Here is a 27,068-nt window from a genome sequence, read left to right on the forward strand (position 1 = left end):
CAGGTCTTGGACGTTTACTGGGGGCACGGGTGGACCAGTCGGCTAAGACGCCGCGATTCGCTGTGCAGAGTTGCGTCAATTGGGCACGCCAGAAACCTATGATTGTGGGTTCGAATCACGGTTCGCCCCAATTATGTTTCTAGGTTTGTCAGCACCATACCTGTGCTTCTGAGTTTCACCGAAGTGGTGTACGTCTATGACCTGCATCACTTCGGTCTTACCTCTCACATTAAGCTGACCCGCCGTGATGTAACTGGAATACTGCGAAAAGCGGCGTTAAATCCAACTCACTCACGTTTACCACTTTGGTGAAAAACACGAGCATGGGCATGATGCAGATCAACCTAGAACAATAATGAGAACAAATGAAAGATTATAGGATTCTGGCACGCGTAAGGGACGCAATTCTGCAGTGCGAATTGCGCAACATTATAGACGCCTGACCCACCCGTGCCTCTATCCAACTGATCCACCCGTGCCTCTATCCAACTTATCTACCCGTGCCTCTATCCAACTTATCCACCCGTGCCTCTATCCAACTGATCCACCCGTGCCTCCATCCAACTGATCCACGGAACCTCTATCCAACTGATCTACCGTGCTCTATCCAGCTGATCCCCTCTCCCTCTATCCAACTGATCCACCGTGCTCTATCCAACTGATCCACCTGTGCCTCCATCCAACTGATCCAAGGAACCTCTATCCAACTGATCTACCGTGCCTCTATCCAACCTATCCACTCTGCCTCTATCCAACTGATCCACCGTGCCTCTATCCAACTTATCTACCTGTGCCTCCATCCAACTGATCCACGGAACCTCTATCCAACTGATCCACCCGTGCCTCTATCAAAGCTCAAGTGACGCAGTTAGAATAGACTTTTCCCCACTTTAGTGAAACTCGAACGCACGCATATGGTGCTGACAAACCATTAATGAAAAGTGGGTCAATTCTGGGATTCGAACGCACAACCAGTGAATATAATGTTTCATGAAACTGTGTAACCATTGTAGTTTGCGGAAACGTATTAGATAATGGTACTGAAACATATTTCAACACTTTCTTAGTACCCCCTGGGTAGAGCGAAGTCGGATAAACTGCATGTTACAAGGAACACAACTCGTGTCCCTAAACACTGGTGGTTCCCCGACGATAGTCCGGGTTAGAGATGGTCCCCCAGACCTACGTTGGTGGTAAGAGGCAACCAAACGGATCGGGTGGTCAGGCTCGGTTTATAGCGTGTTATCGTACCCGACGGCGTGCATCGTTTGCTCACAATATCAACCACTGGACTGTCTGACCAAGATTATTAACAGACCACCGTCTTACAGCTGGAATGTTTTGGTTTTTTTGCTTGTAATTAACGCCGCAGTCAGCAATATTCCAGCTATATGACGTCGGTCTGTAGATAATCGAGTCTGGACCAGGCAATCCAGTGATTGACATCATGAGCATCGATCAGCGCAATTGGGATTCGATGACATGCATAAACCAAGTCAGCGAGCCTGACCACCCAATCCCGTTAGAAGCTGGAATATTGTTGAGTGCGGCGTTAAACCACAAATAAACAAAAAGATCAGTAATTAATAATTATTTCAATTTGTATATTGTTCACGAACATTTCGGGTGAAAGCCATGAAGCTTTTGAAGCAAGGCATGACACCAAACGTTGATGTCTACTCATTGTGCCCAGTCTGTATTTGCCATGATTAATAATTTGCATAGCATACAATCCATGGTCACGCACCCACGGACCGACTGTGCCATCTCTGGGTGGGTGAGTGATCTGGTGGGTAGATTTAAAATATGAACCAGAAATAATAGGAAAAATTAATTTGTCCTCGGCTTTTACAAAAAGAAATGGTCACTGAACATGTTGGAAGTCGTGAAAAGAAATATGTTGTCTTGAAGCAGTGATAGAAAATATATAATGTCTTTATCAACCGCCACCCCAAATCCACTCTCACCCTGAAAATGAACAAATCGGTTTCTATCACGTCTTACAATTACAAAAAGTTTACCAAGTTTGAAATCAAGCACATTTTGATATTTAGATTCAGTAAGTTCACTCATGCATGCAGCTTGACTATCAATCATGCAACTTGACAAACACTTTGCTATCATGTCACTTAAAGTGAAAAGCTCCTAGCAATACTTCAGATACATGTATGTCACGTACGGGATCACATAAGATGAGCTCAAACATTAAACCTAACAATACACGAGAGCTGCCTACAGACAAAACCAACCAGCCATTGTTCGGAGCAATAAAGGCATTCACTGATCCTCGAATTTCTCAGCCGAAATAATTCCACTTATAAAAGCAATACAGGATATCGATCAATACTTTATTTACTTCAGGGCCACATTAAGCATACAATGCGGACAGTTATACAAATTCAAAGAACGCTCCAGTGCGGTGGTATATAATGTTTGCCATATTAAACAGGGCTGTTCGAATGAAGAGGGTGACATGCTCCGATTCACGCATATGAACAATGTTTCTTTGTTTCGTTAAGGGGCAAATATTTATATATTCTGTTCACATGTGTTGTCTATTTCATGACGTGCTTCTATAAAGTCACAGAAAGCTATTTTTGTGTCATACGAAAGCTTTAGGAAAATGCAAGTGTGTGTCTATCCGAGCACTTCTTTTAATATACATGGCAATAAATCCATTTTTTTTTCATAAGACAAAATGTGAAAGAACGTCCAATAAAATAGAATAAACGGGGTTGTAAGAACGTGTGGGCAAATAAGGCAAATATATTGGATCAGGTTGTCATGACCGGTTATGGGGTTGATTTACCGTTACCTTGTTCAAACATTGCCTATGTCAACCTTTTATTTGTACCGCTAGTTTGCCTTTCACGCCATATGGAATCTGTTTCGTCGGATAGTCCAGACTTATTCGTTGGCGTGGACGTTCTACATTTACTGGTATTTCTTGGTTCATATATAGTTTTTGTGTATTTCTAAATAAGGCATGGAAGGAAGACAAGAAATCACAATTTAGTCATAAATAAATAATAAATTATGTAAAACATCTAATTTCTTTGTATGTGAATTTATCTATGAATATGTATATTAGGTAGTTTTGACGGTTTTCTGTCCAATTTGTAAAGTATTTGAGTTGTTACCATAACTACTGCATTAAGTTATATATTTATTGCATTATATATACCTGGAATATTTGTTAAATTAATGAAAATACATTCAACGCGGTGCATGTTAATTATGTATTGCCAAAACCGCGGAACAGTGGAAGAGAATGTCTATAAAGGCCTGAAGAATATATCGATAGTAACCAGAAATCTTTGCTAAAAGTAGAGTCCATTGTTCGATTGCATCCAACTATATCATAAACATGTCATGGGACGTAAGTCACACGCGCGGGGGTACAGAAGAAGAAATGGAAGAATCACGGGAACATATGGCACAAATCGAAAGGAAATAACACCCACAGGGGCACAGGAGACCATGAAGAAAACGCGGGAACATATGTTACATGTGGAACGTAAGTCACACGTACAGGGTGAGGTGAGGTGAAATTGGGTTTAACGTCGCGTCCAAGATTATTGCACTTATATAGCGACGTGCATGCACGTGTATGTGTGTGTGTGTGTGTGGCTGCTTGTACTAGTCCGGATTTATAGTGCTAGCTCACTGAGATACCATGCCGCAGTTTAACATGAATACCCCACTCAGACACAGTATACTGACTCCGAGCCGACCAGTCCTTGTTTTAGCCCCTTAATGCCGAGCGCCAGACAGGGTAACAACAAGTACAATCTTTTAACGTCTTTTTGTATGACGCGGCCCGGGATCGAACCCTGGACCTTCCGCTCTCCGGGCGGACGCTCTACCACAAGACCACGGAGGCGGTCCACACGTACAGGGGCACAGGAGAAGACACACATGCAGACGATAACAAGCAGAAACACGGGGACATATGGCTCATGTAGAACGGAAGTCACACGCACAGGGGCACAGGAGAAGACACACATGCAGAAGATAACAAGCAGAAACACGGGATTATATGGTTCATGTAGAACGGACGTCACACGCATAGGGGCACAGGAGAAGACACACATGCAGAAGATAACAAGCAGAAACACGGGATTATATGGTTCATGTCGAACGTAAGTCACACGCACAGGGGCACAGGAGAAGACACATGCAGAGGATAAGAAGAAACACGGGAACATATGGCTCATGTAGAACGGAAGTCACACGGACAGGGGCACAGGAGAAGACACACATGCAGAAGATAACAAGCAGAAACACGGGATTATATGGTTCATGTAGAACGGAAGTCACACGCACAGGGGCACAGGAGAAGACAAATGCAGAGGATAAGAAGAAACACGGGAACATATGGCTCATGTAGAACGGAAGTCACACGCACAGGGGCACAGGAGAAGACACATGCAGAGGATAAGAAGAAACACGGGAACATATGGCTCATGTAGAACGGAAGTCACACGCATAGGGGCACAGGAGAAGACACACATGCAGAAGATAACAAGAAGAAACACGGGAACATATGGCACATGTAGAACGGAAGTCACACGCACAGGGGCACAGGAGAAGACACATGCAGAGGATAAGAAGAAACACGGGAACATATGGCTCATGTAGAACGGAAGTCACACGCACAGGGGCACAGGAGAAGACACATGCAGAGGATAAGAAGAAACACGGGAACATATGGCTCATGTAGAACGGAAGTCACACGCATAGGGGCACAGGAGAAGACACACATGCAGAAGATAACAAGAAGAAACACGGGAACATATGGCACATGTAGAACGGAAGTCACACGCATAGGGGCACAGGAGAAGACACACATGCAGAAGATAACAAGCAGAAACACGGGATTATATGGTTCATGTCGAACGTAAGTCACACGCACAGGGGCACAGGAGAAGACGCACATGCAGACGATAACAAGAAGAAACACGGGAACATATGATTCCTTTAGAACGGAAGTCACACGCACAGGGGCACAGGGGACGACACAGGTGCAGAAGATAACAAGACGAAACACGGGAACATATGGTTCATGTGGAACGTAAGTCACACGCACAGGGGCACAGGAGAAGACACATGCAGAGGATAAGAAGAAACACGGGAACATATGGCTCATGTAGAACGGAAGTCACACGCACAGGGGCACAGGAGAAGACACATGCAGAGGATAAGAAGCAACACGGGAACATATGGCTCATGTAGAACGGAAGTCACACGCACAGGGGCACAGGAGAAGACACATGCAGAGGATAAGAAGAAACACGGGAACATATGGCTCATGTCGAACGTAAGTCACACGCACAGGGGCACAGGAAAAGGCACACATTCAGAAGATAACAAGAAGAAACACGGGAACATGTGGCACATGTGGAACGTAAGTCACACGCACAGGATAAGACACACATGCAGAAGAAAAACGGGAAAAAAGTACATGTGGAAAGTAAGTCACACGCACAGTCGTACAGAAGAAGAGGAAGACAAAGCAGGAAATAAGAGAAGAATGACTTTTTTGTATATTTATACATATCAGACCTGGACATGCATCACTGGAGCAAATTTTGTTTGTTTGTTGTTTTACACCGCACTCTGCGATATTCCAGCTACATGACGGTGGTCGGTAATTAAATCGAGTCTGGACCAGAATTCCAGTGATTGGCATCATGAGCATCGATCCACGCATTTGGGACACGATGACATGCATCAACCAAGTCAGCGAGCCTGACCACCCGATCCCGTTAGTCGACTCTGACGACAAGTAAAGTCGCTTTTTACGGCAAGCATGGGTTGCTGAAGACCTATTCTACCCCGGATCTTCACGGGTTTCACTGGAGCATACAACAAGTGAGGATCCCGCGGTTGGAGTTGGTCCCCAGCAATCTCTAGTGTTCTTAACAAGCGACATCAGGAAAGTGATTGTCAAGTTCGGTGACCAGGTTGATTTCCTGTCGTCGTACTCTTACGGCCAGGAGTCAGATTCGATTATTTTCAGGCCGCCTTGCCACAGCAGGGATATTGCTGAGTACAATACAATACAATATATCCAGCATACCAAGGCGATATTTTACACAATTATATATTTGTAGACGTTAAAAGAGACTTGAACCGCCTCCGTGGTCTAGTGGTAGAGCGTCCGCCCGGAGAGCGTAAGGTCCGGGGTTCGATCCCCGGCCGCGTCAAACCAAAAGAGTTAAAATATGGTACTTGTTGTTACCCTGTCTGGCGCTCGGCATAAAAGGGCTAAAACAAGGACTGGTCGGCTCGAAGTCAGTACACTGTGTCTGAGTGGGGTATTCATGTTAAACTGCGGCATGGTATCTCAGTGTGCCAGCACTATATATCGGACTAGTACAAGCAGCCACACACACAGCCACACACACACACACACACACACAAACACACACGTGCATACACTTCGCTATATAAGTGCCATAATCTTGAACACGACGTTAAACCCCATTTCACCTCACCTATAGACTAACATTTAGTCTCTGAAATCGTATATTACACAATATCCTTCTTGACTCTAAAAATAAAAAAAATTCCCTGTGCTGATTTCAGAGAGCTAGCTTGGGCTGGCTAGAGTTGCTTTTTGCTTTTTCTAGATTATTATTTTTTCATAAAATAAATATATTCCACGGTCAAGGTGCAGGACTACCTCACCTATAGCGACTTGACATAAAAGACCGACAATCATTTCTGTTTACAACAGAAATCAGGGTAGGTCCGTTGAAGGAGACTGTTTCAAATATACTACTCAAAGTTTGCTAAGGATCAAGTTTGATGGTACAAAATATCATCCAACAAATAAAGATTGAAATATTCCCGTTTCACAATGTTTGGGTAACCCTTGTAGTATCTCAAATATTCATAATGAAAGAAGCATTCAGTAATGTGCACGATGTGCACGAGGTTTCTTTCTCTCTGAAAAATTGTGCTTTCAAGCTTTCAAAACGTTTTATGATAGGCGCTTGAGTCATATCCAGTCTCTATACAAAATGTGTTGGTAAAGCAGTGGTTTCAAAAGTTCAAATTTCCTGGAATTGAAATAGTCAATGAAACCCGTATAATTTTAAATAGACACTGTCTATGAACATTGAAAATCTCGAACGTTATCAGTAATATTCCGCAGCACACTCTCTACTTGAACACTAACAGTTGTGAGATAGACATCCCTGAAATACTATGACGTCATGATTCAATTGATGACGTCATTTGCTTCTGTTCTACCCGAACCCTCTTGGTCAGCAGAATGTGGGACAAATTATAAAATTAACTTGTTTTGTATACATTGATCAAACGTAATACTTAATTATGTAATATCCATTTCGGCAAGCCGAACGACACGAGTTTTTTAATGGTGTTTCTTTCTTCAAACTACTTATCAAGAAGAATATTCACAGGTAGTGAAATGTTCGAATGAATTCCAAGAGCCAGTCGCAGAAACAACGTGTTCCAGTCAGTAAGATTGTAGAACACACTCGCGTTCATTCCACATGGTAGTATATCATCCGGTATTTATTTTGGCAATATGTGGGTACGCAGGCACAACAGGAGAAGTGTGAAGGCATCACGAGATGTCCCCACTTTTATCAATGATGATCAACCAACAATGCAAGCCTCTAATGCCAGCTCTCTTCATTAGTATCCTGACAGCAATCTTCGTGACGGTATGAAAGGGCAGTGTGCAGAGTCTGTGAGCACGACGTACACTTGTCCTCATGTCTCAAATACCCGCTTGTTTCACTTGGTGGGTGTCCAAACAAACGGAATAGAGTCATGTCTCTTCACGAACAATGTTATGAATAGGAATAGGCGTAGAGCATTATTTGACAATGAAACGCCCTTCTCGTTTCTGTTAATTACAGCAGCTCATGAATAATACATAATAGCGTTATTCAAACCTTTTGGGAGTGCAAACCTGCTGAGTGTTGATATGTCGAACTATCTCGATAAAATATTCGCATTTTATTTTATCACCCACATTGTATGTCCGGGTTACCAATACAGCCCTTATTGTGCAAATAATTTCAGGTGTTGGTTATCAAAAGCCGTTTGTATTTTTATGTGTGTGTCCCATCTCCCGTCGGCTCCAAATTAACCTGTGAACATCCGGGTTAGAATAGGTCTTCAGCAACCCATTCTTGCCGTAAAAGGCGACTATGCTTGTAAAAGGCGTCTAACGGGATTGGGTGGTCAGGCTCGCTGACTTGGTTAATGCAGATCATCGCATCTCAATTTCGTTGATCGATGCTCATGATATTAATCACTGGATTATCTGGTCGGGACTCGATTATTTACAGACCGCCGTCATATAGCTTGAGTATTGCTGAGTGCTTCGTAAAACAATAGCAAACAAACAATCCAAATTAACATCCCACACTCCTCAAATTGGATGGTTTTACTCTCATGCAAACGAAATATTACCTAAACGGTTTTTTCTTTACTTACAAGCAGCACAATATCTACAATTGTACACAGCAGACGGAATTCAAAAGTACCCCTATCATGCAAAGGAGGCCAGTAAACAAGCCAGACAATCAAGTGATCGATGGACCAGAACATTCAATGACACGATTGCGTCTTTACTGGTGTTGTTGAAACTAAACACAATATGTTAAGTTTGAATTACGTTCGCTCCGTACAAGTGCAGAGATTTTGCTGGTCATAAGTAAAGAAAAAAACGTTTGAGAAATATATTCGTTTTTGAACACCGCTGGTGGCGGTTTTAATGTCTCGGACCAAACATTTTTTTTGTAGCTGCCTCAGGTTAGGTAAATGCAACACATGGGTTAATTTACCAAATTACCGAACTTTCTCTCTGCAGCCTTGAACCCTGACGGTGACCTGTGACTTTCGTCATCAAACAAACTATAAACATACCCTGCACGTGAAAATCCTCTCCCCTCCTCTGCCTGTGTTGTGTGCTTAAACGTACTTGTTAATCGGCTGGCATTTTTCAATAGTGAGTGAGTGAGTTGGGTTTAACGCCGCTTTTAACAGTATTCCAGTTATATCACGGCGTGTCAGCTTAATGTGGGAGGAAAGTCCAAAGTGATGCAGGTCTCAGACATTTACCACTTCGGTGAAACCCAATAGCGCGGATAATCGGGGCGAACTGGGATTCGAACCCACAATCATAGGTTTCAGACGTGTCCAAGGGACACAACTCTGCACAGCGAATCACAGCGCCTTAGACGACTGAATGCGGCGTTAAACAAACCAAGCAACCAACCATGAGACTCCGCCGCTCACAATTCTCACGATTTACGGTAATCTTATAATATCTGTCAGTTTTTACTCCTCACTCGGTCCTCTGATGATCGTTGAGACAAGTACCGTAACTTATCAAATAGGATTGTTGAAAAACAATGTCATCGAACTCAATTATCCGGTAACGGCAGATAACCGTCATCTTTACATTAAGATTTAAAGTCGATATAATCAGGCCCGTCGGTAGGTCTCCAATAACTGGATAGTCTGGACAAGACTCGTTAATTTTCTGACTGTCGGCATAAAGCTGATATATGAAAAACAAAACAAACAAACAAACAAACGAACGAAAAAATCGAGCAAATGAACGAACAAATGATATGAGCTCCCTCCCTATGGATACGTATCTTCGTTTACGTCCGCTTCCGTTGACTCGGCGTTGTCGTGCCGATTCGGATTCAGTTCATACTTGGAATATCCAAGTACCTTTAACACCTGCTTCAAAATTCAACGATATAATATCCAGTTCTTTGATTCGTTCTGTCGATGGCTGGTAATGCATGTCGCGTCCAAGATTATTGCACTTATATAGCGACTTGCGCGCGCGTGCGTGTGTGCGTGCCTGCGTGCGTGCGTGTGTTTGGTCCGGACTAATGCCGATTTTATAGTCCTAGACCACTGAGATACAATGCAGCAGTTTAACATGAATACCCCACTCAGACACAGTATACTCCGAGCCGATCAGTCATTGTTTAAGCCTCTTAAAGCCGAGCACCAGGTAGGGTAACAACAAGTACCAAGTTTTAACGTCTTTTGGTATGACGCGGCCGGAGATCGAACACAAACCTTCCGCTCTCCGGGCGGACGTTCTACCACTAGACCACGGAAGGCGGTCGACATAACGTTTGGTTAGAGGAATGCAATTCTGATACAATTTTACAACTTTCGGTCCAAGTTTGGGATTTAATAGAGACAAAAATAAGACGCAAGAAAGCCTGCTTTAACTGAAAGCGATAGCATATTTACCATACAGGAAATATGCGCATTGGTTTGAATGTTCTGCCACAATTTATTGAATAACGAGGTACAGATATTCTTTTTACAGAGTCAAAGGGTAAATGTTTTAACTGCTGTAAATAATTTTAGAATGATGAAGTTTTCGATGTGAAAAAACGAAATTTGTCTGGCGAGATATATGATGCACATGCTGTAAATAAGCAATTAAACATACATAAGCAACGATACCTCGATGCGAAATACCTTGCAAAATGTCTTGTAAACTCGTTATTTAGTACTAAAAGTCACTGAGCCAAAGTTGTGTACTAAGTCGGATGTCTTTTCCGGATCGACTGGTGTCAGGACCAAAGAAAAATCATCATATACTCTTTATTAATAGAGCTTACCTGAAAAAAACCCAGTTGCACAGAACATAATATCAGCTTGCTGCACTGAAATTACCAACATATGTTTAGGGAAAAATACCTGGAAATTGTTGTTTTAAAAATGTTTTTTTTAGAAAAAAAGAAAGACACGTACATCGATGTTCTAGAACAACCCAAAACGCACGCACGCTCACACATAAACAAATACACACACATAGACATAATCATATACAAATACACATACATAAATTCACACTTACACAAATACACACATACAACACACAGTACACATATACAGAAATACACACATATACAAACACACAAATTCACACTCACACATTCATACACAATTTCACACTCACGCATAGACACACAACTTCACACACACAAAAACACACATACACAGTAATACAAATACACACATAAACAAACACATACACAAAAACATACAAACACATACACAAATACATATACACAGAAATACAAACACGCAAATGCGCACTCAAACAAATATACACACAAACACAAATACACACAATCATATACACTCAAAGGAAAACACACACATTTAAATTCAAACGGACACAATAACACACACAACCACACAAAAATGCACACACATACACACATACAAACACACACACGTATATCCATAAATTCACACGTACAGACACACGCAAATATACACACATTCACACTCACACATACACACACAAGTACAAACTCATACAAATACAGACACACAATTTCACACGTACACAAAAGTACAAAGACAATTACACACAAATACACAAATACACAAATACACAAATACACACACAACCACGAACAAATGCACATATACAATACACACACATATTTTCATAAATTCATACTAAGACAGACACGCAAGTATACACACATACACATACAAATACAAAGACACAAATTCACACACATTAACACGTACACACCAATACAAAGACACACAGACACAATTCCACACAAACACACACATAAATTCACACGTACACGAATACACACATACAATACACAAACACACATATATACATACAAACACAAATTCACACTCACACATACACAAATTCACACACAAACACACACAATCATACACAAATACACTCAAAGGAAAACACAAACACACAAATTCAAACGGGCACAAATACACACACCACACACAAATGCAATCACTCATACGCAAATACACACAAATGCATACACACAAATTAACGCGCACACACATACACACACTTACACACAAATACACACAAATGCATACACAAAAAAGCACATGCACGCAAATTCCATCGCACACAAATCTCATATACACCCACCAATACATACATACACACACATACACACAAAAACACCCACACACCCACACACACAATTCACTCATACACATTCACAAACACACACATACACAAAAAAAAAATACAAACACACACACAAACACACACACACACACACACACACACACACACACACACACACACACACACACACACACACACACACACACACACACACACACACACACACACACACACACACACACACACACAGATAAATGCTCGCACACACACAAACACGAAAGTATGTCTTCAGAAATTGTTCAGCTGCAGTATGAGAATTCTTCTTTGTGTTTGTTCAGACAGCCACGGTCTATTTGAGCTGTGTGACGTCAGCGTGGAACCTGGGGGAACTACTGTTGTTTAAACTCACGGCTAATTGCACTGGTGCCTTGAGTACCTTCCTATCTAAACCCTATTTGTTGTTAACAAAGGCTCACACAGAAGACTGCAGATAAACCGGCCTACAATTATGTAACTTACTGTCCTTAAACCACAATACGTTCATAATACAAAACTGATGCATAAATATTTGGCAAAGAATTAGAAGAGGATATTTGCCTATGCCCATATGAATTATTAACCTTTATGATAAATAATGTTTTCATAATACAAAACTGGTTCATAAATATGTGGCAAAGAATTAGAAGAGGATATTGTCCTACACCAATATGAATTATTTCCTTTTATAATTTATAATACGTTCATAATACAAAACTGGTTCATAAATATTTGTCAGAGGATCATTATAATGAAGTTAGTACAACATATTAAGTTGAGTGAGTGAGTATAGTTTAACGCCGCTTTTAGCAATATTCCAGCAATATCACGGCGGGGGACGCCAGAAATGGGCTTCACACTTTGTACCCGAATAGAACCCGGATCTTCGGTGTGACGAACGAACGCTTTAACCATTAGGCTACCCGACCGCCCCCATATTAAGTTGAATATATTCGTACAATGTTGTAAAGGATATATGATAAATAAACCAGTTTTATCGAATCTATGGTCAGTACACAAACGAATACATGGTTCGGTCAAGTAATCTTAAGACGTGTAACCAGGGGCCCGATCCTCCTGCTGATATTAAATAACCTGTCCATGTGCCGGAAGTGTAATTCTTCAACTTGGTACGTAGAGCGGCCTGTTTCCTTAACCTATACCACTATAAGTGAGTGAAAAGAGGTCCACAACGTTTGTAGCAATATTCCACCCTTATCATGTCAGGGAACACCACGACCAGGTTGGCTCCAAACATTGTGCCCATGTTTGGGGAAACGAACCTGGGTCTTCGGTGTGAAGAACCAGCGCCTTAACCACTGGGCTACTACTAGAACGCGTCAATGTATGACGTTTGTGCAGGACAACGGTGTAGTAATGTAATTTACCTGATCTTAGCGCTTTTTCTATCTTTTCAGAATTTGTATTTCACCTTTTCTATCAATATTTCATTGTCAGTTCAGGTTTCCTCGCAATACACTTTTTAAGGTTGATAACGCCAGTGTATCTGCTTATTGAATGTCGACTTTGCAACCGTTCTAATCATTTACAGAGAAAACAATTAAAAAAATGTGGTTTGAAGTTGAAGGACATCTTTTATTACATGTATATTTCGATAACCCTTTTGAAAGTCAATTATATTTTCAAAAATGAAATATGTGTTTTTTACCCCACTCAGACACAGTATACTGACAGGGTAACGAAAAATAACTTCTTTTAACGTCTTTTGGTATGACGCGGCCGGGGATAGAACCCAGGACCTTCCGCTCTCCGGCCGGACGCTCTACCACTAGACCACGGAGGCTGTTGAATCTCACTACATGTACGAACACGAATCCACATAAGTAAAAAGAAATGTGTACAAATACACGAAATCGTATTCATGATGTCAGTCACTGGATTGTCTGATCCAGAAACGATTATTCACAGATCGCCATCATACGGCTGGAATATTGCTGAGTGCGACGTAAACAAGAAACAAACCATAATCACGTTATTATATTTTGAAAGTCATTAATTGACGTTTATTTTGGTATCATATATAAAAGACGTGTTACTTGCCAGGCTGACAAAATGATTGATTGAACGTGATGTGTGACGTTACAAGAATAACGTGACATAAGCATGATTTTCAACGTTCAAGGACCCGTTTATGAGTTGTTGTCACGATTCATAGATAGATATGAACCAACAGATGCCCCTGTAAGCGAAAGATGAGATCTAAATTAGCGACGTTAAAACAATTCAGTAAACATATACCACGACCTATTATTTCGCTAAATCTGACAAGCAATGAGCACTGAGTGTAAAATATTAAACCCTCACATCTTTCACTGAATACTGTACTGTCTATGTTTCTCCATGTTTATTCATGGAGAGGGGTGTGCGTTAGGGGAGGGGAGAGCGTTATCTTGTTACGCCGGAAACAATGGTTCGATTCGGTCTAGGTACAATGTGTGAAGCCCATTTCTGGTGTCCCTACTGAAAGCAGCGTACAACAAGACTCATTCAGTTTCATTCATAGTTTTTTATATTGTATTGATGGCTGTTTTTTCTGTTCCTTTAGCTTGTTGCTTAACGTGCAGCCTGGCATAATCCGGCTATATGACGGCGGTCTGCAAATAATGGTGCCTGGACCAGGCAATCCAGTGATCGGCATCATGCGCCTACGTAATTGGGATACAGACCCGTGAAGATCCAGGCTAGAATACGTCTTCAGCAACCCATTCTTGCTGTAACAGGCGACTATGCTTGTCGTAAAAGCCGACTAACGGGATTGGGTGGTCAGGCTCGCTGACTTGGTTGATGCATCTCATCGTATCCCAATTGCGTGGATCGATGCTCATGTTGTCAATCAGTGGATTGTCTTTCCCAGACTCGATTATTTACAGACCGCCGTCATATAGATGGAATATGGCTGAGTACGGCGTTAAACAACAAACAAACAAAAATTGGGCTTCAATGGCATGCAACAGTTACAATATATCATCAATGAGTGGGCGTTCAACTACGGGTAGTCACGTTATGTTTGGTTTGGTTTTAAAATTACAACGTTAACAACTGAAACAACGTAATGCTGTGGTAAGTAGCTCGATATGACTATATCTCGATTTGACTGCCCCCCTAGTCAGGAGAATAAAGAGTGTCTGTTAGGTGAGCGGAAGGGCTGTGGTTCGATTCCTGGCCGCGTCATACCAAAAGACGTTTCTGAGATTAAGTAAGGACTGGTCAGCTCGGAGTATACCATGGCTGAGTGTGGCATCCATTTTAAAGGAGATTTACAGTAACCTTTAAATATGGGATTAACTCATTTATATGCACATTAAAACAACTATGTTGAAGGAAAATAATTAAAATGCATATCTGTGACAAAACGTTAAAACCTACTCGTATTCCGGAAACTACCGAGAGTTAATGAAAAGCGTTGTCATCACGTGACGTGACGTCAATTTTAGAGTTGATGACTTGTTCATTGACTACTGTTTCCGTAGTGTTTGGTAGAATACTAGCGTTAGCCATGGCACTGCCTGACAAAACGTTGAATATTCGCTCAGTGACCACACACGTACTCGTCCATATCGATAGGAGCCAGTGGTTAGTCAAACTAGTCTTGACAGCAGCGAGGAAAGCGATCAGTCGGATGTCAAAACGGAATAGGGAACACAATCTGGTGTGAACGCTATACTGAAATTTCTAACTAATATAAAATGGATGTTTGTTAATACGCGTCCTCGTGCTTTAACTGTAATAGTTCAGAACAAAACTACACTTTATTACATCCTCGGTGTAATAGTAGAGCGATCGCCCAGATAGCGGAAGGTTCGGACTTCGATCCCCGGCCGCGTCATACCAAAAGGAGTTAAAAGACTGTACTTGTTGTTACCCTGCCTGACGCCCGGCATTAATGTTTAAGGTGAGGTGAGGTGAGGTGAGGTGAGGTGAGGTGAGGTGAGGTGAAATGGGGTTTAACGTCGCGTCCAGGATCATTGCACTTATATAGAGACGTGCATTCTAGTGAGTGTGTGTGTCACAAATACCATGCCGCAGATTAACTTGAATACCCCACTCATGCACAGTATATTGACTCCGAGCCGACCAGTCCTTGTTTTTAAAATCTTAATGCCGAGCGCCTGGGGATCGAACCCCGGACCTTACGCTCTCCGGTCGGACGCTCTACAACTAGATCACAGAGGCGGTCGCTAACAGAAGGTCTGGTCTGAGTCGGATATTCATGTCAAACTGCGGCATGGTATCTCAGTGGCCTATTACTATAAAAAGGGCATTAGTCCGGACTAGTACAAGCAGCAACACACACACACACACACACACACACACACACACACACACACACACACACACACACACACACACACACACACACACGCACACACGCACACACGCACACGCACACACACACGCACACACACGTGCAAACATGTCGCTATATAAGTGCAATAATCTTGGGTGCGACGTTAAACCCCACGTCACCTTTATGACACTACACATAGAGTAGAGTGAACTGATTTCTTAAATAGGGAGGGGGCACAGGTGGCCCAGTCGTCTAAGGCGCCGCGATTCACTGTGGAGATATGCGCCCCCTGGGCACGCCAGAAACCTATGATTGTAGGTTCGAATCCCGGTTCGCCCCGATTATGTTTCTAGGTTTGTCAGCACCATACCCGTGCTCGTGGGTTTCATCGAAGTGGTAAACGTCTGAGACCTGCATCACTTCGGGCTTTCCTCCCACATGAAGCTGACACGCCGTGATATAACTGGAATACTGTTAAAAGCGGCGTAAAACCCAACTCACTCACTCACTCTTGCATAGGGTATTCCTACAATCAGCTATCGAGGTCTACCAAGTGTAATAATTCATACGGAGATTCTATACAAAATGTGTAACCACATGATTGCTTTTGTTTGGAGATAGTCCTATAGAATATGCAGTAATTTACTGTTGATGATAACTGTTTAGAGCATATTTTACAACACATTTCCTATCATCATCATCATCATCATCATCATCATTAACTCACTGTTCTTTTTTGGTAGCTGAACGTTGCATTCAGTAATATCCCAGCTATATCACGGTGCCTGTAAATAACCACATCCGGGACAGACAAACCAGTGATTGATATTATGACCAACGATCCACGCCTGTGGGGTACGGTGTCACGCAATCAACAGTCACCGGGTTTGTCTGCCCTTTCCAAGAAGTCGCCTTACGACCAGCATGGGCCGTTTGGAGACCCGAAGGGCAATTCATGTGCGTATCAGTGCTGACAGTGCGGCGTTAAACAACCAACCAACTAACCAAACAAACAAACACATCTATGCTTACTTGAAACACAAACGTGCGTATTGTCTGACTCTTGAGAATGAAATCTGTTTGTACAGCCCTCCCTGTCGATATGGACAGCCAATCCGTATCTCAGCCAATATATATCCTGATGGGTATAAATATACTTTCCCATCAAGATCCGGTTTAGAATTGGTCTTCAGTAACCCATGCTTGTCGTAAGACGGGATCGGGTGACCAGGCTCGCTGACTTGGTTGAGGCATGTCATCGTATATCAGTTGCGAGGATCGATGCTCATGAAGTCAATACTGGATTGATTGGTCTACACTCTATTATTTACAGACCGCCGTCATGTAGCTGGAGTATTGCTGAGTGCGGCGTTGAACAACAAACAATTAATGAATCGTGATTCTGAGCTGATTAGTTAGTTTCTAAACACCTACACCAATTGAAATGATCGTTCGTGCAATGTCCGACAAATGTTGTAAGATAGTAATTACCAAGACAAAAACTCATTGAGCTTTTATTACATACCCAACGTCAACGTCATCATATTCCCAAACACTTTTGAAAAGCGGATCCTGCGCTGGTGTGAGAACAGCCGGTGCAGATTAATAAATAGCGACAAATAAGAAATCGAAACACGCAAACAATGATGCTCCGCACAATCAGATCTATGCATTCAAAATTTAAAGATTAATGAAATTATCCCAATACAGACATCTGGGTTCTACGTTGAATCAATCGCTGCAGGGCGTCTCCGTAGACTCCCCTTGCAGCATCCATCTGCAGCATCCCTGCAATAACGGGGTCCTGATTTGGCTGCATCATCATCCTCAAGCCCATTGTTTCCAGCTGGGCATCTGTTGCTACCCTCTCCATCGTGTTCAAGCGCATAAGGTAACCCTGGGCTTTGGCGAACTGAGCGGGGTTGTTTTTGAGAGATAGATAGTAGTTGTAGGATGGTATCTGGTCAATCTTCATCAGACGGTCGATGTTGGCGCGTCTTACACCTTGGGTACGAACAGAATTCAAGTAAGCAATTTCCTGGCTATCCAATCCCATCATACGGCCTGTCATTGTATTTTGCAAGATCGAACTCATGAGGTTGCCGGCGCCAGCGTTGGTTGCCTGCTGCCTGTTGGCTCCGGCTGCGGCTTGTCCCAGAAGACCGCCTTGTTGGCTCCGAGCGGCACTATAAGGGCTCTGGCCGAAGAGTGACGCGCCAAAGGAACCGAGGTTTGGTTGTTGTGGCTGGTAGGAAGGATTTGGTGGTTGTTGCGGGAAGAGTCCACCACGTGTTTGTTGTGCTGGTTGTTGGTTGAAGAGACTGGCCTGTGCTGCTTGTTGTTGTTGCTGCGAGGCACTGTAGGCTGCAGGTTTGGTATTACTGGCGGGAGCTGAAAAAAACGGATACATGTTTTCGTTTTGCAATTCTCCTTCATACGTTTTGCAACCACACACACACACACACACGCGCGCCAACGCACGCACGCACGCACGCACGCACGCACGCACGCACACACACGCACGCACACACACGCACGCACGCACGCACACACACACACACGCACACACATATACATACATATATTTGCAATTTAATTTTATTTTGTTTCTGAGAAGACACGTGGCCCAGTCGTCTGAGACGCCGCGATTTGCTGTGCAGAGTTGCGTCCCTTGGGCACGCCAGAAACCTATGATTGTGGTTTCGAATCCCGGTACGCCCCGATTATGTTTCAAGGTTTGTCAGCACCATATGCTAGTGGGTTTCACCAGAGTAGCAGACATATGAGACCTGCATCACATCGTGTTTACCTTCCACATTCTGCTTACACGCCGTCATATAACTGGAATACTGTTCAAAGCGACGTTTAATCTAACTCACTCACTTACACCAACCTTAAAATTCGACCGGATCATACGTTATTGTTACATTTTGGTATGCCTCATTGGATTCGGGTTCCGCATTTGTATCGCTATTTTCATAACGAAATATAATATTTCTGATATGGTCGCAAAACATACTCTCTACTTTTTCAATCGTGATGTTAGGTTGTTAAGAGTGGTTAAGTTGACGAAATGCAAAAATAGCCAACAAAACCATTTCCATGAAACTGGGCTTTACACATTGTATCCATGTGGGAATGAACCTGGACTTTCGGTGAGATGAGCAAACGCTTTAACCACCAAGCTACCGCACCACCCCTTGTTCTTTTAAGAACACAAATATGCTATTGGTAAAAAACGAATGTTACTTACGCATGCCGAAGCATAGTCCCACGGACAACAGGACTGTAATTACGTGAAGAACCATCTTGTTGCTGCTGTCTTGAGATCTGTGTGAAGAAACATAACTTTAGGAAACGTATCAACAATACAAAAAATGTTCAAACACGAACAATCTACTAAAAAAACAAGCGGCGTCAGCATGCATGACATATATTGCAACCAGCCTCTGAAAGTAGTACGTACAAGAACCCATCCGCCGTTGATTCGAAATCACGATTCTTCCTGTGCAGGCTGTCTTTAATTCCCCCCCCCCCCCCCCCCCCCCCCCCACCCGCTTAGAATAGGTCCTGACCAAATGACAAAACGAAAGAAGGTTTTGCGTGCGGACGTATTTCGCTAATCATTGTGGGTATCAATATTTCTCACTCACTCACTCACTCACTCACTCACTCACTCACTCACTCACTCACTCACTCGCTCACCCACTCACTCACCCACCCACCCACCCACCTACTCACTCACTCACTCACTCGCTCACCACTCACTCACTCACTCACTCCTAGGTCTCACGTGTCAGAATGCCACTTAATAGCGGTAGCTAAGATTGGGTCACATTTGTCTTATATGACACGCGAGATCGGCCTCCACTAACCCTGAAGACAGAACGGGCAAAACACAATATATCTTTGTCAAACACCTCTCACAATCTTGACAGCAATATGTCAGCCGGAGGGTTGCGTGACCGTTATTTGTCACACTACCTTCATACAGGTCGATCACATTAACTGCAGGGCAGAAAGTATAAACTTGAGATAAAAAAAATGACCAGAAATTTGACAAAAAATTACAAATGCTATAAAAATATTAATGAGCTGACAACAATCGCCGAAACACTGCAAACTTTAGATCCAAAAAACATCCATGGTTACTCGTATCAAATACATCACAATCGGATAACTATTCTTGTTTGTTTCATTTTTAGCCAGCATTGAGCATGGGGGTATACTTACTTTTGACCAGTAGTTGCAGAAACTCAAATTATAATCGACAGATAAGAGCTTTAGACACAGTTTCCTACATATTAATTCAATCAATTAGCAAATGGTAATTGAGTGAGTGAGTATGGTTTAACGCCGCTTTTAGCAATATTCCAGCAATATCACGGCGGGGGACACCTTAAATGGGCTTCACACATTGTACCCATGTCGGGAATCGAACCCGGGTCTTCGGCGTGACGAGCGAACGCTTTAACCACTAAGCTACCCGACCGCCCCTAGCAAATGGTAACCTTTAAACACTTATCAGTATACGTTCGACGGGAAATTAAAATACAGGTGTTTTCTTGATCTTTGAAGACTCAAAGATCATAAGAAGACTATTTAAAAAAACCTTTAATTAGAAGTCTTCAAAACAATATATAGTTGAATATAATAGCATTGTTCAGCGACCCGTGAAGATCCTGGGTAGAATAGATCTTCAACAACCCATGCTTGCCGCAAAAGGCGACAATGCTTGTTGTAAGAGGCGACTAACGGGATCGGGTGGACAGACTCGCTGACTTGGTTGATGCATGTCATCGATCCCAGTTGCGTGGATCGATGCTCATGATATCAATCACTGGATTGTCTGGTCCAGACTCGATTATTTACTGACTGATGTCGTATAGCTGGAATATTGCTGAGTGCGGCGTTAAACAACAAACAAACAAACAAACAAACAAAGCATTGGTCAGCATACCTGAAGACAAACGTAACTTTGCCAACGAATTGACGTAGACCAAAGTTGCCCAACTTACTCCTTGGTGAGGAGCCAAAAAGATACAGCTTGTTAGTTTTGTTAACTGATTCAATAATAAATAAAAACAATGTTTAAATGAATAAGTACAATAGATGGGTATTTATAGTCAATTGTGTATTTTGATATGCACCAGGATGGTATAATATCTATTGTTGATATTTTCATTAAATAATGAAACTTTGTTGGTGTTCTATATTTTGAACTTCCTCCCCGCCTTGACATTTGTTGCACAAAGGAACGAGGACAGGGATTTTATAACGATCCATTGCAACACTGTTTCCTTGCATTTTACGTTTCCTTTTAGGTTCTGCCAAGTTAGGACCGCCTCCGTGGTCTAGTGAAAGAGCGTTCGATCGCCGGCCGCGTCATACCAAAAGACGTAAAACGATGGTATTTGTTGTTACCCTGTCTGGCGCTCGACATTAAGGGGCTAAAAAAAAGGACTGGTCGGCTAGAAGTCAGTATACTGTTGTCTGAGTGGGTAATTCATTCATGTTAAACTGCGACATGGTATCTCAGGGGGCTGGCACTATAAACCGGCATAAGTCCGTACTAGTACAAGCAGCCACACACCCACACGTGCATGCACGTCGCTATATAACTCTGTCAAGTTAATTACCTCGGTCATCCAAGCTTTAATAATAAAACGCATAAAAAAGCATAGATGTCCCTACTTTTTCTTGTGTTATAGCGAGATGACATTTTGCTCCTAATTATAATTCATGAATAAAACGAGGGACCCCTCCGCTTAAAACTAAAGTATTTGAGTGAGTAAGTGAGTTGGGTTTAACGCCGCTTTGGGACAGTATTCCAATTATATCACGGCGCGTAATAATTATATTTTCTTAAATACAATTTAACAACTGTTTTTATCTGTAAAATACTAGATGTTAGTCTATCGTAGTCCCGAAAATAAATGAAGACCAGGGTACGTTTAATGTTGCCTCAAATGTTCATATCACTACTTCAAACGAAGAAATAAACTACCGGACAAAAAAAAGTATTCTCTTGAAAATTGGATTTTACCCAAAAATTGCAAACATTCTGTTGTGAGATTCTGATGTGATATGATGCATGTTTATCGCCTATGATACCCGTATAAAAAACATCACCATCGGATAACCATTTCTTGTTTGTTTCATTTTAGCCACCATCAAACAAACATTGGTGTATACTCTCTTTTGCCCGGAAGTTTAGACGATGAGGTGAGGTAAGGTGAAATAGGGTTTAACGCTGCGTCCAAGATTATTGCACTTATATAGCGACGTGCATGCACGTGTGTGTGTTTGGCTGCTTGTACTGGTCCGGACTGATGCCGATTTATAGTGCTAGCCCACTGAGATACCATGCCGCAGTTAACATGAATACCCCTCTCAGACACAGTATACTGACTCCGAGCCGACCAGTCCTTGTTTTAGTCCCATAATGCCGAGCGCCTGACAGGGTAAAAACAAGTACCATCTTTGAGTGAGTAAGTGAGTGAGTATGGGTTTACGCCGCTTTTAGCAGTATTCAAGCAATATCACAACGGGGGACACCAAGTTTCATCTTTGAACGTCATTTGGTATGACGCAACCGTTGATCGAACCCCCAGACCTTCCACTAACTGGGCGGACGCTCTACCACTAGACCACGGAGGCGGTTTTACACGATGACTTTAGATTGGCATTTGGTGATTACTCTCTCTTCAGACTGTTCAACAAATGCTACTTTACCATAATTCTCTGAGTAGCAACTAAAAAGGTACTCTCCATACTTCAACAAACAAGTTGATGAATTTACGTGTAATTAAAAATAGTCTTTCTTACAAGTGTTTCTTTCTTGCCTTTGCATGTGTTTGTGGCATGTTCCTTCGATGGGGTAGAGTACGCTCACCTTTTCGCGAAAATCTTGTATCATGACGATCTGATAGTGATTCATAAACGCATGCCCATGATATAGTCGGAAATGTGCAATCGAGATTCAAATGAATATAGAGAGAGCTTTGTGGATTTTATTTACACATAATTCTTGTCGCTGTATTACTGCGATATTATGTTAATGTGGAGTATTGCCTTATCACCCTTCCTCCCAATATATATCATCATTGGGTAGATTTATGTGCATTGTTGCTCAAATTTGTTTTGACAATATCATAAATCACAAACTTTTTTTCGTAAATACTTAGTATTAAGCTTATAAAACGTCAGACACAGTTAGAGTAATAGTGAGTGAGTGAGTGAGTTGGGTTTAACGCCGCTTTTAACATTATTCCAGTTATATCACGGCGTGTCAGCTTAATGTGGGAGGAAAGCCCGAAGTGATGCAGGTCTAAGACGTTTACCACTTCGGTGAAACCCACGAGCACGGGTATGGTGCTGACAAACCTAGAAACATAATCGGGGCGAACCGGGATTCGAACCCAAAATCACAGGTTTCTGGCGTGCCCAAGGGAGGCAACTCCGCACAGCGAATCGCGGCGCCTTAGACGACTGGGCCACCCGTGCCCCCAGTTAGAGTAATAATACCTATACAACAAAGATACAAACAAAATGAAGCCATCTGTAACTTTCATAAATAAGGTGTGAACGAGTGACTGAGTTGGGTTTAACGCCGCTTTGAACAGTATTCCAGTGTCGGCTTCATGTGAGAGGAAAGCCCAAGTGATGCAGGTCTCAGACGTTTACCACTTTGGTAAAACCCACTAAACCTGACAAACCTAGAAACATAATCGGGGCGAACAGGGATTCGAGCCCAGGCTCACAGGTTTCTGGCGTGCCCAAGAGACGCAACTCTGCACAGCGAATTGGGCTATCCGTGCCCCCAGCGTAAATGAGGAAACGCAGGACGAATACGTCGGTGTGTGACAAGGAGGTGCATATGTGGCTTGCCCTTTTCTTGAACACCTGGTATCAATACTCATTTTAAGTGATCCATTTACGCCGTATGGAATCTGTTTCAGCAAATAGTCGAGACTGATAATTCTCTGTCTTTTTATTTTAGGGAATTTACTTATATATCCATAAGCGTGACCGAGTGAGTGAGAATTGGTTTACGCCTTTTTAAGTGATATTCCAGTTATATCACGTCGGGTACATCATTGTGCCAGCATGGTAAGCGAACGCTTTACCAATTCGCTACTTCACTTCTCCTTAACTTCGAGGTCTACCCTTAAGGCTTTCTTTAAAAAGGAAAGCAAAGATGCTTTTGTCAAGCCACAGTTAACAAAGGCACAGCTTCATCAATGCTCCAAGCTAACAGAGTCTGGACTAGACGCATCTGTCAGTTAAAGCATTGTCAATGATCCAGGTCGCTGGGGTGCGATGCAATGCGATGCGATGCGATGCGATGCGATGCGATGCGATGCGATGGCGTTACGGCATCACGATTTCTTTTGAAGTCGAACCTTATCTTACAATGAGGTACTAGTGATCTAAATGTACACTATCACAGAACCAACATGGATAGGTATGTTCTTTGTAGGTAAGAAAAATACGTTTGTTTTATGAAAGTATTATTGATAGCTTTTTTATAAAGTACTAAAGGGCAAAATCATTTGTGCATCTCATTTTTTGCCAGCTCTATGGTAGACTTGGGGATATCATGCACCGTTTCCTACTTTGTCAAGAAAATCAAAGATAGTTAATCACGTGCCGTCGAATACTTTAGAAGAAACCATTGTTCAAAATAACATAAATTGTCAAAAAATAAAAGGGTCAATGAATTTTGTTTTAGAGAATTGCATCTCTAATAAGTATATTCAAATTTAAAGTTGAAATGAAAACGCGATGTGATTTAGAAACCCTTATCCTCACAAATCCAAATGTAACCATCTTTTGAAAGGACAACTACACACATACCTATTTGAAAAAAAATCTCCAATTAAGTAAAAAAAAATAACTGAAAAATATATATGGGAATTTGGGAATAGAAAGGACAATGTCAAGCAAATACAAAAATGTCAGTAAACGTTGATGTAGAATATACACTTACCAATGAGCAGTGTATCAGCCTCAGCGACAACAGAGTTCTTTCTTAACTAAAGGACAGACTGTTATATATATATATATATGTATGTATGTATGTATGAGTGTGTGTCTATATTCAGTACCTCCCCGTGAAACGTGATGGAATGGTCGTGTACGTCACGCACCTCCAATCAGTCAATGTGTCTGTCAACCAATCAGAATGCAGGCCTATGAAGCTCTAAACTCGCGCGGACGTCAGAGGGTGCAGGAGAGGACACATTTAGAATGAGACTTCGGAATCTAAATGGCTATCCCCGTCTTTCTTTGTTTCAATCTCCCTCTTGGCTCCCCTCTTTAATTAACATTTTTCTAATACACTCTCTGCTCTCATTCAAACTCACCATCTCTGGGTCACTCCATCACTTTTCATTTTTCTGTTTCCCCGCATTTTTGTCTGTTTAGTTTCGCCAAAGGGGTGAACTTCCAAGACATACATTACGTCGGGCTACTCCAACATCAAGCTGACACACCGTTATATAAATGAAATACTGTTCAAAGCGGCGTCAGCTCACTCACTACTTCTATACACCTGAAACATCTTTCCTTACAAAATTTCAATTTTTAAATGGCATCCTGTATTAATTTCTGTGAATTCATTTTTTTGACTACAAATTGGCATTCCCATATTGAATTACAGAAACCAAATAATCGATCATCTCATGACATATTTTGCGACTGTTCCATGGCAATACACATTTTTGGCTCCATCCCCTTCAGTGAATTATTGCCTCTGAGGTTTAATGTCGCGTTGTAGATTATTCCACCAATTTTGTGAGCGGCTTCTTGCACTAGTCCGTACTTATAATCCATTTTATAATCCTAGACCACTGACATACCAGTAAACAATTAACAGGGGTACCCCACTCGGACAAGGTACCGACCATTCATTGTTTATTGCCTTAATGCCGAGCGCGAGGCAGGGCAACAACAAGCACCAACTTTTAACGTCTTTTGGTATGAAGAGGCCAGAGGATCGAACCACCGAGATTCCGCTCTACGGGCAGACGCTCTTTCCACTAGACCACGGAATCGGTTGTAACTGTGACTGGCCTAACCTACATTGTCCTTGTACAAAGTGGACTGTTTCAATTGTAACAATGGTCATTTTCAAAATAACACCAATGTCACAAGTAGACGTTTCCAAACATGGAGGGACAGTGAGGTAGCCTAGTGGTTAAAGCGTTCGCTCGTCACGCCGAAAGCCCGAGTTCGATTCCCTACATGGGTACAAGGTTAGAAGCCACTTTCTGGTGTCCCCGTGCTGGAATATTGCTAAAAGCGGCGTAAAACCCAACTCACTCATCACTCACTCACTCCGAACATGACAGCACGGAATAAATAAGATAGAAGAGGCGGTGCTTAACTTTTTTCCAGATGCATATCTTTCTTCCCTTGTTCAATCCCTAATCCTGTTTTTTACGGCTTTGATAAACAGCCATATGAACGCGTATACTAAATCTAATATACTACAATATACAATTCATTATCCACATAAACGTCCAGGATATTTGAATACCGGATCTTTACTTCTTGGTACGGATATACAGTTGGCTAGGAAAAACAAGCGTGGCATAAACGTTTCATATTCAATCAGGGGTCCGTTGATTTATTCGCAGCACGTGTTCAGCATTGCTAAACAAAGAGGACAACTATATACATCCCATTTTTCCTGTCTTTTTAATGTCATACTTTGTCAGCGTGTAACCCTTCAACGTACCATAACTTCCCTAGCAATTACGTTTACTACGCATTGGA

At 42.2% G+C, this 27,068-nt stretch overlaps 1 protein-coding gene across 1 annotated transcript; it reads right to left on the reverse strand.

Annotated features, from left to right (window-relative positions):
- Nucleotides 1–17,784: 17,784 nt before the first annotated feature.
- Nucleotides 17,785–25,393, reverse strand: LOC124119070 (uncharacterized protein 1-like). Its single transcript, XM_046481466.2, has 3 exons — nt 25,279–25,393; nt 19,540–19,616; nt 17,785–18,677 (listed from the first exon to the last, which is right to left on the reverse strand). Exons 2-3 carry the CDS (start codon nt 19,592–19,594, stop codon nt 17,983–17,985), a joined length of 750 nt encoding a protein of 249 aa, XP_046337422.1. The 5' UTR covers nt 19,595–19,616; nt 25,279–25,393; the 3' UTR covers nt 17,785–17,982.
- Nucleotides 25,394–27,068: the final 1,675 nt, after the last annotated feature.

This window comes from Haliotis rufescens, unplaced genomic scaffold, assembly GCF_023055435.1.
Source record: "Haliotis rufescens isolate VD_foot unplaced genomic scaffold, xgHalRufe1.0.p SCAF_10, whole genome shotgun sequence".
Classification (NCBI taxonomy): domain Eukaryota; kingdom Metazoa; phylum Mollusca; class Gastropoda; order Lepetellida; family Haliotidae; genus Haliotis; species Haliotis rufescens.

Coding starts and splice junctions, on each gene's coding strand:
- LOC124119070 (XM_046481466.2), bottom strand. CDS start 19,594: ATGGTTCTTCACGTAATTACAGTCCTGTTGTCCGTGGGACTATGCTTC. Junction 18,678..19,539: donor GGGACTATGCTTCGGCATGC/GTAAGTAACATT, acceptor CGTTTTTTTCAG/CTCCCGCCAGTAATACCAAA.